The 16,986-nt window shown below is 40.1% G+C and overlaps 1 protein-coding gene across 1 annotated transcript; it reads right to left on the bottom strand.

The window, feature by feature from the left end:
• Positions 1-1,415: 1,415 nt before the first annotated feature.
• NPRL2 (NPR2 like, GATOR1 complex subunit) lies at positions 1,416-16,063 on the bottom strand. The gene is made up of 11 exons (XM_056860281.1): positions 15,983-16,063; positions 14,106-14,197; positions 12,295-12,463; positions 10,872-10,980; positions 10,400-10,536; positions 9,190-9,287; positions 7,906-7,942; positions 4,426-4,519; positions 3,307-3,424; positions 2,289-2,431; positions 1,416-1,547 (listed from the first exon to the last, which is right to left on the bottom strand). Exons 1-11 carry the CDS (start codon positions 16,058-16,060, stop codon positions 1,480-1,482), a joined length of 1,143 nt encoding a protein of 380 aa, XP_056716259.1. The 5' UTR covers positions 16,061-16,063; the 3' UTR covers positions 1,416-1,479.
• Positions 16,064-16,986: the final 923 nt, after the last annotated feature.

Here is a 16,986-nt window from a genome sequence, read left to right as displayed (position 1 = left end):
AGTGCTTGGAAGCTTGCACGCTGATTTGTAGTATTTTGGTTGGTCTTAATAAAAGCCATTGTATGCTTTTGTTTTACAATACACATTAGGGGACGCTAGCCAGTAAAAAAAGGTTATGTAAATGTTAATGAGTACTACAATCTGGTGTCCTCTACTATATTTCATCCAGTAAATCCTGACGTTCTGAGTTGAATGCTACCATAGATTCATTTATAAAGGACATAGCCAACTCAAAATTTAGAGATTCCACACGGTCACTCTGACACCATATTGAATTTCAGTACTAGCCTTACCGTTTGGTTACTCTAGTCTACCCAATCCTATTGTATTTAAATTGCTAACTGTATGGGGGAAGATTATTTTTATTTATATTGACCTAGTAAAATAATGAAATTCTCTGTCATTTCTCCTTCCCAATTATAATCCACAACAGGGTGCGCTCAAAAATAAATGGATATAATAAATAGATATTCATAACAATAATAGATAGGAAAGGTATAAATAAAAAGCATTGGGGTTAATGTCTCTTCCATTTTTTAAAAAAATAATTAAAATGACAATCTAGAATAAGATAGAAGGATCAAAATAATATAGATTCACCCAGAGAAATACATGTTAATCAGCAGATTATGAATGTATTGTTATGTGCTTTGCATTATGAATGTATGTGGTGTGAATTGTAGTGGTTGTTTTGGATTATGTGTTTACAGTTTTTTATTTGAGTGTTGAAAATAAAAATTTTAATTAAAAAATAAATAGATCATTCAATATCATTACATTTCCAGCTTCATTTGTGCAATTTTATTACAGCACATTTTTCATTCAGTGCTTTACTGCAGGCATGAACGTAGTACTACTAGACTCATAACAGCAGATATTTGAACAGTCCTTTGGCTGGAAACAAGGGCAAGGATGGACTGTTAGCACTGTTAAAAGTTTCAGAGAAGCTGGGCCATCCTGATCTTTCATATTAAATAGAATAGTTTCCAGGAGTCACTTCTGCAGACAGCAAATGAACATGTACCTAAAGGCAAAGAGGGTAGAGGCAGCAACAGATTGGTATTTTCAAATGTTCAGGAACAAACTACAAATGTGTGAAAGGAAGCCCCCACAAATATTTTTTAACTGAAAAGCAGCATTAGGAAGGCACACACACGTTGGAGGGCTGACTGGGTGGATGAGTGGTTAACCTCTTCTATACCTCTCCTGTTTAAAAAACAAACTGCTGTTGGGATATCATTACATACAATTAAACATAACGAATTCAGAGAAATGGGATCCATACTTGGTCTTCAGTTAGCAACCCAAGTCCACCTAATTCATCCTTTCCAAGCAACACTGGCTGAAAAGGTGTGCAGTCTCATACAACAGGAGCCAAGCTCCTCTCAAAGAGATCCTGGTGTCACCTCAGAGTCCCAGTGTAGCTCAAGCAATTGTTTACAGGGCACAGTGAAGAAACCTCTGCTTTCTTGGACAGACTCATTTCCAACAAACAATTATATTGGGATCATTTTCCAGCCTCTCGTCCAACTCCCGGTAGCTCATGCCTAAAGAAGGAAGCACAAAGCAATGGATATTTAGGATTCACAGAGCAGGAACATAGCTACACCTGTAGAATACAGCAGTTGTCAGCTACAACTGAACCTTGTTTCAAAGGAGGTAGCTGAAACAGAAGCTACCAGCTCAAGGGAATAATAATTTGCTCTCTGCTGTAGCTTGACATTAATTTTACTTAATTGTCTTAACAGCCATTTATCCTCACAGAAGAGAGTTGTTCCTCTCTTCTTCCAGAGACTGTCACCACTTCCCTCCCAATCCTGTTAAAGAACATTTTTTCTTATGTATTTTAATTTACTTACTAGATATTTAATAGCATGATGACACTCAAGGGTTATCAAAGGTAGACAATCCTTCATTCTGTGACAATCATGACATGGCACCTCTACGGTTCTCATCCCTAACTGAAAGGAAGCCCAAGAACACACAGCTGCATTTGGTCACCTTTGGCCTGGTTTCTCCCATCCTTGCCTTTATTGTCCCTGGTGCCCCTGTCAAAATGTAGATTTGTAAGTCCTCGAAAGCAAGGACGTGTTACTGCCAGAGTAACATAAGCAACAATTACTCTGCAAAGCACTCTGCTTCAGCAGGAGTCTGACCCTGCAGGTTTACATGATTTACTGCTATGTTTAATGTTAGGATGAATTTTATTCAATACTGTTGTTTGTTGCTCCCCTGCTTATGCCCCAATTTGTGCACTTTAGTGGTTGGAGCCATAACTAATTGCTTACCTGTTTTACAGCAGATTTCATCATAGCTGTGACAGCCTGTGTAGAGTCGTGCTGGGTGACTTCTTTCATCCCGGGCAACTTTCACAGGGTACTTCTGAAGCCGCCGAATAAGACCTTTCATCAAACCAAACTGGACGAGCTTCCTTAACCAGAGAAGGAGAAAGTGTTTATGGAACAGCTGGGGAACAATAATAATTAAGAAACAAAAAAACATTGGTTCTTGTAGGTTATCCGGACTGTGTGACCGTGGTCTTGGTATTTTCTTTCCTGACGTTTCGCCAGCAGCTGTGGCAGGCATCTTCAGAGGAGGACAGTGTCTCTCATTAATTAATAAAACATTAATTTTCTGTAGCAGTTTAAAACCAGTGACAATGGTGTTTTCAGGGCATTCCTGCATGACGCTTCTTCTGGGGGTTGGATGCAAGCATACAGCACGCCTGATTCTTCCAATCCCAGCCAGGTGGAGATAACTGTGAAAAGAACATGGGCTATCCAGTGTGCGTAGCTAAGAGACACCAGCCTTTGGAAGCCATGATCCTGCACTTCTGTGTGAAATCACAGCTGGAATGCAGTGGCTGTTTAATATAGACTGTATCCTAACCATACTCAACCCAGCCTCCTCTTCAACTTAGGCTCTCTAGAAATGTTAGAGTGCTAAGGACAAAATAAGGCAAGAGTTCTGGAACCATTCCTTCTACAGGTCATATATTCTTCCATAACCAAACGATAGCAGGAGCGACAATGAACCTGTCTGCATGACAAACGTATACCATCTTTATGCCAAGTTAACTGCCATGGCTTCCTTCAGGCACACTGTCATTTCATGAGGGTGCTGAGAAGGATCCTTAGTCATTCCTCTCACCTGAGGCAGATCGATGAGGGAGGCAAATAATTCAGGTTAGAACTCTTTGTGTCCTCTTATGCACTAAACCTTAATGCTGACCTCTTGCAGCAAAAGAACCTTATTTACAAATATTCATTCTAAAAAACCCCAAACATAATCCCAGCAGCTTCTAACCTTTCATCCACTCTCTGGAGCTGGACTGTATAGCGACAAATAAGGTCTCGAACAGTCGTGCCAGGGGCCAGTCCACAGTACAGCTGGAAAACATCTCTCAGACTCGCTCGTTTGTGACCTGGCAAGAAAGAGAAATGGAAAAATTTATAACAAGAAACTATTCTAGCTCACCCTGTAAAAGTTGACAATTAACTACTAAAATAAATACTGTATATAATATACATATGGTTATCATGGGCAAAATAATATGTGCAACTGACCAACAGTCAAAATGATCAAATGTGTAAAATAGCCAACAAATGTCCTACATAAGTAAAATATCCTGCAGAATTTCAATAGTGCCCATTACATTACTAAATACCAACTACATACCAAAAGTACCAAAATTGTATAACAATAGGAGTTACATACAGTAACTTACACATAACATAAATATTAATCATATCATAGTTCATAAAAATATACACGAACCCATGAGAGCTGTAAAATGCAATCCATAAAACTACTGCCAGGAAATTTTATTATTATTAAAAACACCTATAATTGCCTGTCCACTAATCAAATCAGAAAATATAAAAAACAGATAAGTAAATGAGTACCAGTAAAACAAAACAGCAAACAAGAACCGACTTAACCACAAACCAGCATCAATAAAACAATGAAAAACTGTAAATAAAACCAAATTAGCCAAAAAACAACAAATAAATGCCAACCAGAGTAAAGATTAATTAAAAAGGATGTGAAACAGAACAGTTTTTGCCTGGTGCTGAAAAATATCCAGGCAAAGGGAAATAAATGAATTTATTTAAATGTGTTTGCTTAGATTCTGGATGTCAGCCAGTTGCTAATGTTATTTCACATGGGATACAATATATACATGCAGATTATTTGAGTGCGAGATAGTCAACTTAGTTAACATACATGTACAATACAGTGGCTCAATAAAGAGCCCCATGACACAAATCAGTCTTTATTATCTGATTCTGAATTCCTAAAAGCATATTAATAAAAGGATGAATGGCTAGTATGCTGGAAATAAATAATTACAGGGTCATGACAGCAAATTCCAAATTATCACAATCATTATTACATTTAGATTAGTCACTTATTCCCCAATACCTGGCTTTGTGATATATGAGAGGCATTCTTCTTGGAGACATTTATCATCTACCAGATCCTGAACTCTGGGAGTAGTACAATACACGTTTGAATACTGAAAGTAAAAGAACTGTTAGCCCACAATGGCAGGAACAGCATTTCAGCCCCTACTGGGATTCATTTTGATTGCTAAACAGAAACATTCTAACAGAAGGACACAGCGGCATCATAATCAGCAAGAAGGCTGAAGATGACATGGCACAATTGTATCTAAGAAACATGACCATGGCCCCTTTCAGATTACCGTTCTAAACCAAATGTTATCCGTTGTTGGCCTGATTCTGAGTAAAAGCAATATAGGGAAGAGCATTTCACACAGCTGATTCCAATCTATTAATAAGCTATCTCTAAAGCACTCTGAAATGCCCTGGCAATTTCAAACACCACCACACTTCCCTCCCCCCACACACCTTTTTTCATGGCATGTTCTTTTTCTTTTTTTGGAATGTTCTAAGATTAGTGCATTAGCACCATAGCACTGCAGCAGCACAACAATGCAATGCATTCAAATGCTGGTGATATAGCACTAAATTGCTATTATCACCAGCATTCGGATACACTGGATTGCTATGGCACTACAGCACTAACCTTAAAACGTTCACAAAAAAGCAGAAAAAAGAACTCACTCCACACATTTTAAACAGCACACCACAGTGATTCAGAAGCGCAAGGAAGAACTGAAAATGGAAGAAAGCAGTTTCCATAAAAAATGGCTGAGCCCCGGGATGCCAATAGGACACAAGCAGCTTTTTCGGAAAAGATTTAAAAAAACAGTTAGCAGCCAAAACGGTTGTGTCTGAAATGAGGACAAAAAAAATGTTAGCTTTATGTTGGTTAGAAAAATCACTTGACTATATAACAATGGCGAATCTTACAGATTATTTGAGGGATAAAACACAAAAATACCATCAAGAAAAATGGAAGCCTTTCTACAAATTTAGAACATAACATAAGAACATAAGAAAGGCCCTCAGACCAAGGCCCATCAAGTCCAGCAGTCTGTTCACACAGTGGCCAACCAGGTGCCTCTAGGAAGCCACTAACAAGATGAGTGCAGCAGCACCATCCTGCCTGTGTTCCACAGCACCCAAAATAATAGGAATGCTCCTCTGATACTAGAGGGAATAGGTAAGCAGCATGACTAGTATCCATTCTAACTAACAGCCATGAATACCCCTCTCCTCCATGAATATGTCCACTCCCCTCTTAAAGCCCTCCAAGCTGGCAGCCCATCACCACATCCTGGGGCAGGGAGTTCCACAATTTAACTATGTGTTGTGTGAAAAAATACTTCCTTTTATCTGTTTTGAATCTCTCACCCTCCAGCTTTAGCAGATGACCCATGTTCTAGTATTATGGGAGAGGGAGAAAAACGTCTCCTTGTCCACTCTCTCCAAACCATGCATAATTTTATAGACCTCTATCATCTCCCCTCATCCGCCTTCTTTCCAAGCTAAACAGCCCTAAGCGTCTTAACCACTCCCCATAGGACAGTTGCTCTAGTCCCCTAATCATTTTGGTTGCTCTTTTCTGCACCTTCTCAAGCTCTGTAATATCCTTTTTTAGGTGTGGTGACCAGAACTGTACACAGTGGTCTCACAGTGTGGTCTCACCATAGATTTGTACAAGGGCAGTATGATATCAGCAGTTTTATTCTCTATTCTTCGTCTAATTATGGCCAGCATGGAATTTGCCTTTTTTATAGCAGCCGCACACTGGGTTGACATCTTCATTGAGCTATCCACTACCACCCCAAGATCCCTTTCTTGGTATAGACCAGCACAGATCTGCCAGCACAGATCCCATCAGTGTATATGTGAAGTTGGGATTATTTGTCCCAATATGCATCGCTTTACACTTACTCACATTGAATCTCATTTTCCATTTTAATGCCCATTCTTCCAGTATGCAGAGATCCTTCTGGAGCTCTTCACAGTCCGATTTTGTTTTAACCACCCTAAATAATTTGATGTCATCTGCAAACTTGGCAACTTCACTGTTTAACCCCAACTCCAGGTCATTGATGAACAGGTTGAAAAGCACCGGTCCCAACACAGATCCCTGAGGCACCCCACTGCTCACATCCCGCCATTGGGAAAACTGACCATTTATTCCTACTCTCTGCTTCCTATTTTTCAGCCAGCTCTCAATCCATAAGAGGATTTATTAGGACGACTTAAGAAAAAGGCATGTTAGCTACCTGCAACCACATAAGAAATAAGACTCAGGGACTGCCAATACATAAGGCGTGTGATATATTGTAAGTCAAGATATAGACTAAATACATACCAAGAGAGAGATTTCAAAGATTTTAACAAATTATTCTAACTGTAGGTAGTATGCGACAATATTCTGAATTGATAGACATACTAAAAATGATAATAATAATAAGAATTACATTGATTGTTTCTATGTAGAAATATAGTTCTTTCAATTTTGGTTTTGTAATGTTGATAATCAATAAAAAATATTTTTTAAAAAGAGAGAATACGTTCTGTTTAATGTAGGCTTTTCACTCCCTCAGAAACTGACTGAAATGAATAAAACAAACTATTATATGCCAAAAAAAAAAAAAAAAAAAACCGTGAGCAACTGGCTGCTCAAATGGATTATAAGGCCAGTTTGAGAGGGCCCATGGCTAACGGTGGAATAGGCTGTTCTAGAATTTTATTTTATCATGTTTGTTTGATCCCTTGAGATATCACTTATTTGGGGGTTTGGGGATTTTGACTGCTATCTGCAAAATGTAAATTAATTTACTGCAATAAACACTCACTGTTTGTTTTGACATCTCTGCTGTTTCTTTGTGGTAACTAAAAGTGCTGCTTTTGATGACGGCCAAAGAAAACAAATGAGATCACATGTTTATTCTTTCTGTCTAGGTTTTTAAAAATAATTCCCTTTATATGTAAGCTTAGTTCTTTATTAAAAATTAGAGGTTTCCTTTCTCTCTGAAAATACACTTGATAGTATATATTAAATGGTTTTTTATTTGTCCTATAAAACTAAGCATTAAAACATCTAGACACACTAAAAAAAAGCATCTAGACACACTACTAAGATGTGCTGCTTTTCAAACTGGGCTTTCTTTCTGGTTTCAGTTGGAGGATTGGTGACATTTCTACCAAAGTGAGTGGAGTTAGATACTCTCAGATTTGCTAATTTAAAAGCTTTATTAATAAAGGTGTTGCATTTGAAGGGAGACTAACTACAAAGATCAGCATCCTTTCCTGTAAGTGAATGTGTGATCCAATTCCATAGAAAAATAATTGTTTGGTGAACTAGGAAAATACTACCTGTTTTGATCCATGACAGCTCATTCATATATCCAAACCACTACTTGCTGCAGACATCAAGTGATGAAAATGCATTGTGACCCAGACATCCACTGTGTATAGTCCCAGTTCCCCAAACCTTTTCAGCCACTTACCCACTACTCACCTGAAGTATGGAGACAAGAGTCACTACTCCATAGTATCTGGAAAACATGAAGCCCATCAGAAATTAACCCATACACTAAAAACTTGTATACTTATGCTATGTGTTTTAAAATCAGGTACATGATACTGGTGTGCAATCATTATCTGATATGGATATGAGTTTTGCATAAATCTTGCAGCAATTTTGTTATGAGTATTTGGAAGCCATGGCATTAGGACAAGATAGATGCTTATAGCAAATATATTGGCTGAGGCACTGTAGAATGTCTGTGATTCTCAAGGCAACCACATCTTAATTTCTAAAAGAGATGGTAGGGCTAAAGCCTGGAATTTACTATATCTTTTCCCCCTTATCTCAGACAAGACTGGAATTCTTGTGGCAAAACAATAGGAGGAAGAGATGTGCATACTCAGAAGTACCTTTATTACTGCTTCACTGCTGAGCCCTAACTTTACTGCTGAGCCTAACACTGAGAATCAGTTCCAGGGCTGAACTTTAACACAAGTTATGCTCTAAATGCCCTAACCTCAATGGCCCAGCCAAGCCTGAACTTGTCAGCCCTTGGAAGCTAAGCAGGGTCAGCCGTGGTTAGTATTTGGATGGGAGTCCACCAAGGAAGTCCAGGGTTGCTAAGCAGAAGCAGGCAATGGCAAACTACCTCTGAACATCCCTTGCCATGAAAACGTTATGGGGTCACCATAAGTCAGCTGCAACTTGATGGCACTTACCACCACCTGCTCTAAATACAAATAAGGTTGGCATGGAAAAGCTCACTGCTAGAATATATTTCAAAGAATTTCATAAACTTATGTTTTTTCATAAAGACTGATGTTACGATATTGGCACACAGCATTTGCATGTAATGTTTTGAAAAAGAAGAAGTGAAAAATTACCCCATAGCCCAGTTGCATGAATGATCTACTCTTCAAAATAACAAATTCTTTTGTTGTCTTCACTATGCTTATTTAATATTTAGTTGGTACTAACAATAGACAAGGACTAGTCAGAACGTGAAAGAACTGTAATTGCAAAACTTCAACGGACAAGATCCAATTTTTCAGAAAGATTTTTAAATGCCTCTTGTACTGAAAATGTAGGTGATTTTGCTTCTAAATGACAGCTACTAAGGAGAAGACAAAGCTGACAAGAATATGCGAGTACAGAATGCTCATTCTGAGAGCATTCTTTTGTTCATAAAATTCTGATCAATGAAGGATTCTAATTTGTAAGAAGACCCCAAAGCTTCCCCCCTTTATTATCTTTGATTTGCGACTTGGCACTTACAACAGATTCTGGATGGCAATTCGAACCAAATTGAGCTCCACATCTGCTTCAGCTGAGATTTTCTGAATGTGCCGAAACCCATCAATGTATGGAAGGATCTAGGAAGAGAGAGTGTATATGATGCCAGGCAAAGACAAGACTCCTGCTCACAAGTGTAAAGGGTATTTTTAACTAACTAAGCAAGGAAGACAAAGCAAGTCAGTCTAATCTCTGGAAGGCTAGCATGCCAACACAGAAGGCCTGAGTAAAATCTGAGCTCACACAGGGTGGCTTCTTAAAGGACTTCATCAACATATGATTGTTCTGGAGCAACAATGGGAATGTCAGACCCAGCAGGAGTAATTAAGCAATTAAAACATTATGAAAAAAATGCTGGATGAGTAAATGTTTAAGATGATTTGAATGCAACTGCTTAGAGGATTCTTTACTGAGATGAATCTCCGGATGCTTTTCCCAGGCTGTCTGCCTCCACAAGAATAATGTGCTCTTGGCCAATTCCCATATAATGTGAAAAAGTGGTGAAAATACCGTATTTAAACTGTAACACCAAAATCTCCGTATCAACAGATTTCAGCAATTATGGAAGTACAGAATTCCACAGACTTTATTATTAGAGGCTCTTCTCATAGCTCAAATTCTAAGGAATGCTCTTCCCTTAAAGTAGCAATCGGTGCTCAGTGAGAAAATGGCTCCGTTAATATGAAAGGAAGCATACCCTTTAAGAAAAAAATGTACTCACACATCCTACCCAACTGAACCTTATGAATAAGGCTGCAATTCTATGAATACTTACTTATAAGTAAATCCCATTTAAAATATTGTCGAAGGCTTTCACGGTCAGAGTTCATTGGTTCTTGTAGGTTATTCGGGCTGTGTAACCGTGGTCTTGGAATTTTCTTTCCTGACGTTTCGCCAGCAACTGTGGCAGGCATCTTCAGAGTAGTAACACTGAAGGACAGTGTCTCATTTAATTCATGAGGACATTGCTAAGTAAACACGTATCTGAGCTGACTGCCCAAACTGCATCTTCACAGTAGCAAGCTGACCTATCGGGCAGACGGTCTCACAAAAATCTGTGGCAGGCAGGATTACTTTCTTGGGTTTTTTGTTTTTGACTGGGAAACTGAGTCATCTACACTGCTGCCAGAATCTGCATTCCAGTGTTAAACGAGTTGGCAGCTCAAATGTCCTCACAGCTGTATGAACAAACCTGCTGAGTGGTGAGGTCCCACTGGGAATTGAAGAAGTCATCCTTATCTTGGGTAAAAACGGGAACATCATATTCCTGCACAATGGGGGGATCTGGGCGTTGCTCAATCACTTTCAAGTGAATGGTGTTTGATTCATCTGTCAAAAGGAACAGAGCTGGATTGGATTTACATATTATTTGGTGGTAGGATGACAAGTAGCTCTGCTGGGGGATATGTGGTGCTCTGGCTGCGCTTTGCAACTCTTACCTTCCTTACATGCAAAGACTAGTTCAACTACACAAGTATCCAAGCAAATCCCATGCCTCTGTGACTGACATAACGCCTTTTTTACTAAGCGATAGGGACCCCAAGGCTACATTGTCAGTGGCAAGATTTGTTTCAGTCCTTATATCCCTCCAACACTAGATATATGCTGCTCAAGATCAATTGATCAAGGAGCTTTTAAGGGATAAAAGGAAAGGTTAATGATACCTATTGGCAGAGTGCATTTGCCAGTGGCATTCAGTTCCTCAAGCAGGATGGTCATTATTGGTATCAACTTTTGCTTGCTCTCATCATTGGAGATGAAGCCACTCTCAAGCTAGGAAAGAACAAAGACTGTGATCAGTTCTGAGCAACATGCAGAATTGCATCATTAGTTGCAGCAGCAGAACAGGCTCAGGGAATCACACACCAAATAAAAAAAAAACACTCCCCATACTTCTGAACAACAAAGTATTCTGATGGCTGCAATGAAAATATGTGCAAACATATTAAACATACTTTTCAAAGCAATGGAAGCAAACTCTCCTTATGAGTTACTATGGGATTAATGCCAAACGGGCAGAAGTTGTGTGATAGGGGTACAAATGTATTAGGGAAGGGGGTGGGAGAAGAGATCCTTGATGCTTTGGGGATAGAAAAAGAAGAAAAAGAGTTGGTTTTTATACTCTTCTTTTCTCTACCTTTTAAGTCTCTAAGTGGCTAACAACAGCCTTCCCCCTGCAACAGACACCTTGTGAGGTAGGAGAGGCTGAGAGAGCTCTAAGAGAGCTGTGACTAGCCCAAGGTCACCCAGCAGGCTTCATGTAGAGGAGTGGGGAAACCAACCCAGTTCTCCAGATTAGAATCCACCACTCTTAACCACTACACCATGCTGGCTCACAGCCCTGTTTGTCTCTCCAAGCACTGTTGCAGGGAATAACCATGCACAATTTTCTTTTTTTACAGACTACAGGAATATTGACGAAGTAAAGCAAATAACTGTTTTACAATTTTCCAAGATTAAAAAAATACAATTAAAAAAATAATTGAAATGTGCATGAACGTGGTGTGTCTGGACACCAGTGATGTCACAGGTGCTACCCAACAGGTGTCACCAGCAGATACCCCGCCCCACTCTAATACTTTTGCAAGTTTGCATTGCAGGTTTCAGAATTTAACGTGTTCCACTTGAGGCTGTACAAAATCTGACACACACACACCCCTGTCGAAAAAGTATAAACAAACAAAAGATAACTTTTCTGGAAAATGTATATTTGTACATGCCTAAGCACATAAAGAGCCCCACATAAAGAGCCCCATGGCGCAGAGTGTTAAGCTGCAGTACTGCAGTCAAAAGCTCTGCTCACGACCTGAGTTCAATCCCAACGAAAGTTGGTTTCAGGTAGCCGGCTCAAGGTTGACTCAGCCTTCCATCCTTCCGAGGTCGGTGAAATGAGTACCCAGCTTGCTGGGGGTAAAGGGAAGATGACTGGGGCAGGCACTGGCAAACCACCCCGCAAACAAAGTCTGCCTTGGAAACGTTGGGATGTGACATCACCCCATGGGTCGGGAAGGACCCGGTGCTTGCACAGGGGACCTTTATACCTTTAAGCACATAAAAGTGAGAAAACTCATTCACGTAATGCCTAACCTCCAAAGTGGTGAGATAACCTGCCAGTTTCTTCACAATGGGTTCCAGCGCACAGGTTTTAGCTCTAGCATCACAAACAAAGCCGAGGTTAAAGAGCAGAGCATTCCGGCTATATTTCTTGTGCTCAATACACACTGGGCAGCCAATTAGTTTTTTGTCCATAGCTGTACTGTTAAAAAGAGAACATTTCAATATTATTACATGTAAATTTATGATACTTTGCAGTGTATAGAATACTGTTCAGCTGTAATTAATTTATCAATCATTCATTATTTCCATAAATTAGCCAATAGTTTTTGGCCCATGTGTGCTAAAAACAACAACATCATCATCTACCTGTGAAAATGTTAGTTGGCTGGCAAACAAAGAGAGGTGGGTGGGGGGAGATACAAGGGTTATCCTTGAGCAGGTCATTGGGAGCAAGCCAAGCCCTAGTAGTGCTGCCAGCTCACCTGAGGCCTAGGTGACAACTGCAGGGGTCCATGGCGTGACAATGGACCTAACCCATGCCCATCAACTTCTCCCAGGCTGCCAGCCCAAGCAGAGCGGCCAGTGCCTCGAGGACACATCTTGGCCACTTGGACTGAGAATCAAGCCCTGAATGTTGAGCAAAAAAGTCTTGAGTGCCACTATTTGAAACTCATGCTGGGGGCTGCCTATCCCTGCTTCAGTCCTCTGCAGCCCAACTGCTTTTACGCACAGTCAGAAAGCACAGAACAACCTGGCTAGCTGCTTTGCTTAGTCCAATTAAGTCCAAACTGTTCTCTGATCAAGCTATGCATCTCTCTCTCTCACACACACACGCACACACACCAAAACAAATTTTGTCATGCATATCCTTACCCAGATGGAAAAAGTAGGGGTACCAGCAGGTGTTGCACTTGCCATTCCCCAGTCCTTTCCAGCAGCTTAGGCTGCCCATGTGTAGCCCTGTCAGTTGCTTACAGATAGCAACTACTAGAAGAACGGGAGATGGGTTTGGCCCTTCCATTAATCAACAAGCTAACTACACTCCAGCCCCTGGATGAGGTACACACCCACAGCTGGAATACGGCTAGTATTCTTTGAGCAGATCCACACTGAATATCTCTCTCCATGAAGGTAAGCTTTCTTACTATTACAAACTGGCACACAGTTCTTTTCGGAATCATAATTTCTATCACCAAATTAAGTGATTGTATCACTGACTGGGCTACATTGCAAACTTGCAATTCATCTCCTTGAAGCCAGATCTTATGCATTTCTACTTAGAAATAAGTTTCACTAAGTTCAATGGGATTTGCTTTCAAATAAGTGTGTGTGGGACTGTGGCTTTCTGTTGTAAGGCAGTAAACTGATAGTGGAATTCTAGGCCAAGCAATGATAGAATAATTGTATCCCAAGAGCATGCCTCATTTCTAAGATGAAAAACAAATGGCTGAGATCTCTAAGGGTCCAGTTTCGAATCAGCTTCTGTCTGTGAATTAAAGGCATTCATGGCATTCTAGCAGAACACAACAGAGATGGAGACTGTGTTTAACTTCTTTAAAAGTTTCCAGGGACTGGCCTTCATGAAGGTCTTGGAAGGAATTAATTTTAGATGTTCAGGGACAGTGGTGCAGGAAAAGGATGTTTGTACATTCTCAGAGACAGCTCTTCAATTACTTCAGAGACAGCTTGTCAATTACTTCACATCTCTCAAAGAAGGGCGACAACCTCAGACAAGGGAAGTGCTGCTAAATAGGTATGATTAAAGAAGACATCTACAAGACCCACAATAACAGGCACTCGTGAGTGATTTCTCTACTTTCTGAACACTCGGCGATACTTACACTGTGATGAGCTTGTTTTGCAGTTCAGGTTTAGTGATGATGTATACCTGAACTGTATCAAAAAGCTCCCGGGAAATGAAATCTTCTGGTACCTGCCAGGGTCAAACAAGACAACTGCAGATCAATTCAGAATCAGGATACTGACTCGAGTTTCCAAGCTAAGCAGCAGATAGGCAAAACCTTTAAACATGTTCACATAATTCAGTTTTTGTTTCTGTCATCAAAAAAACCTAATTCTATTTTAGGATGCTACATTGGTGCTAGCTTCAACAGTAAATACCTATTTTCATTACATGGATAGATGGAGAGGCGCTGCTGCTCAAGGGAAAGTTAAGCTACAGAAAGAATCCATTTAATTGTGTTTGGGTCTAAGGGAGCACTTTTGCTTTGCCTTTTTATAAAGGCAGGATGTGTTCCATCATTAAAGAATTGGAATCTATTCAAAACTAATAGAAGGGGGAGAAACCTTCTTAAAATGCTGGAGGAGTACTGCAGAGAATAGGGTAGCTTCAATGCAGTTAGTAAAAAAAAATTTCTTCTTATAAAAGGAGATATTCTTTCACTGGAATGGCACATGAGGGAGTGCTTCGCTTTTTACAAAGTTCATAACACAACACAGAGCAGGGGCTATGTTACTCATGATCTGTGATGTGACAAGATATTAGTTGACAAATGCTCAGACTATTCAAGCAACTAAATTCAACACAGGACTTAAAACCAACGCTCATACATTAGCAGAAAAAGAGGGGTGTTGTTTTTACCAACAACAAAAACTTGCTCCCCGCCCCACCCCCAGCAACAGAAATGGGCAGCTGACGCTTTTGATGTCATGGAGGTAAACAGCATCTCCTGGCAGACAACATCCCATTAAAATCCTACTAAAGGCAGAGAACATTTTTCTCCAGGCCAGTTGGCAACCCTAGCAATTTCACAGAACAGATCTGCACACTGCAGAAAAGAAGTTTGGATCTCCCACAACAGCTGATTGTTTTGGTGTGACAAATGACACCAAATGTGCCTTTGAACCGAGTACCTGTCAATGTGGGACAGAAAAGTGGAAGGCAATCTTTTTAAAAGTTCATATATATTTCAGCAAATTATGATTTTACATATAAACGGCTATTTTTAAATCCAAAAAAGAGCTTTTGATACTTTTCCTTTGGGTCTCCTGCTCTTCATGCATTCTTTTTTCGCTACTCTTTTTTCTGGATCTGGTAACCAGCAATACATGAACCAGCGACCTCCTAGATTACAGCCCACTCAGCCACTATGCTATACCAGTTGTGTAAAGTGCCGTCAAGTTGCAGCTGACTTATGGCGACCCCTTTTTTGGGGTTTTCATGGCAAGAGACTAACAGAGGTGGTTTGGCAGTACCTTCCTCTGCACAGCAACCCTGGTATTCCTTGGTGGTCTCCCATCCAAATACTAACCAGGGCTGATCCTGCTTAGCTTCTGAGATCTGACGAGATCAGGCTAGCCTGGGCCATCCAGGTCAGGGCACTATACCAGTTACTACTCTTTTAATAGTTTTCATACTAAAAAGAAAAAAGCTTGGGAAAGAAGTGCTCTTTGGGATAGGGGATGGGATGAGGTACCCACGGTACAAGCTATTCATTACACAGTAATGAATAGTGTGATTTTTTAGTGTGATTTTGACAAAAATCACACTAAAAAAAAAAAAAAAGGGCTAATATACTCATAATGAAGGGGCATTTGACTAGTGTGACTGAGATTCATCGAGCCTTAACAAGTGCACCACTAGAAGACCAAATCGCCAAACATTAACCTGCCCCTGAAGCAAAAAAAAAAAAAAAATTACACTTACTTCCATGCCAAATTATCTATTTTATACCTATACACTTAAGACACCACTAACCTGGTATGTTATTTTAGGCCCAAGTGTTGGGTGGAATTCACTGAAAAAGATGCACTCAATTCTGCTGTTGCCTTCCATAGCCATAACTGCAAGAGACAAAACATGCAGAAGTGACAACAGTCTCCCAAGTACATTCCTTCTAAACTGAGAACAATTATTTTAAAAACTGAACTGATAGTGTAGTTTGAACAAAGACGTTAATGTGCCACAGATGGAAGGGCCCATCCTCTCTGCTCCCACTTCTTCACATCTTCCCTCTCATTCCACACCTAGGCAGCTACCAGGAGGACAGTAAGCTAGCATCAGAGGAGTAAAACCCCCACTACAGTAGCCTCCTGGGAAAACAACAAGCTGGCTATAGGTGGTGATGGTTCTACTCCTTTTCTCCACCGCCAACAGGCTCGCCTCTGGGTATTCTGGCAATCTCACTCTCTCCACTAGGTTTGTTGTGCCTCATGCTGAGGAAACAGCAGGAAGCCCTCCCCTCACTCCAGATACCCAAGGTTTAACTTTGATCAGGAGAGATAATTCTACATTTGCAGAGGTACTTTTGAAATTAAAAAGATCATAATTATATATTGAATGTTAATAGTTACATCACATGTGTGTGTTGAGTGGGGTGGATCACAGAGCGTACAGGAGTCATGTGGCTCCATTAGCCACATAGCGAGTACCACCAATTTACAGTAATTCTAGCCTGTCTTTCTCCATGAACAAACTAAAAGGGAAAAAAAGCTTCTTGCCCATTGAAATACATTTGTTGCCTAGGTAGGCATACTGAATCCCCCCCCCCAAAAAAAAACAACCCAGCAGCAGCATTGTATCTTTTTATTAGAACCACACAAACTGTCACAGAACAGTGAAAATATTTTGTGTTTTCCTAATTCTGCATCAGGATGGATGTTCTATATACCAAAGGGCAAATGGAGAAAAGACGTTTTAATGCTTGAGAAATCCCAAGGTCTGCAGCCTTCTCAAAACGGAGACCAGACGTTGTTACAGAC

This window comes from Euleptes europaea, chromosome 1 (genome assembly GCF_029931775.1).
Source record: "Euleptes europaea isolate rEulEur1 chromosome 1, rEulEur1.hap1, whole genome shotgun sequence".
NCBI lineage: Eukaryota > Metazoa > Chordata > Lepidosauria > Squamata > Sphaerodactylidae > Euleptes > Euleptes europaea.
This window is presented reverse-complemented; position numbering and strand designations above follow the sequence as displayed.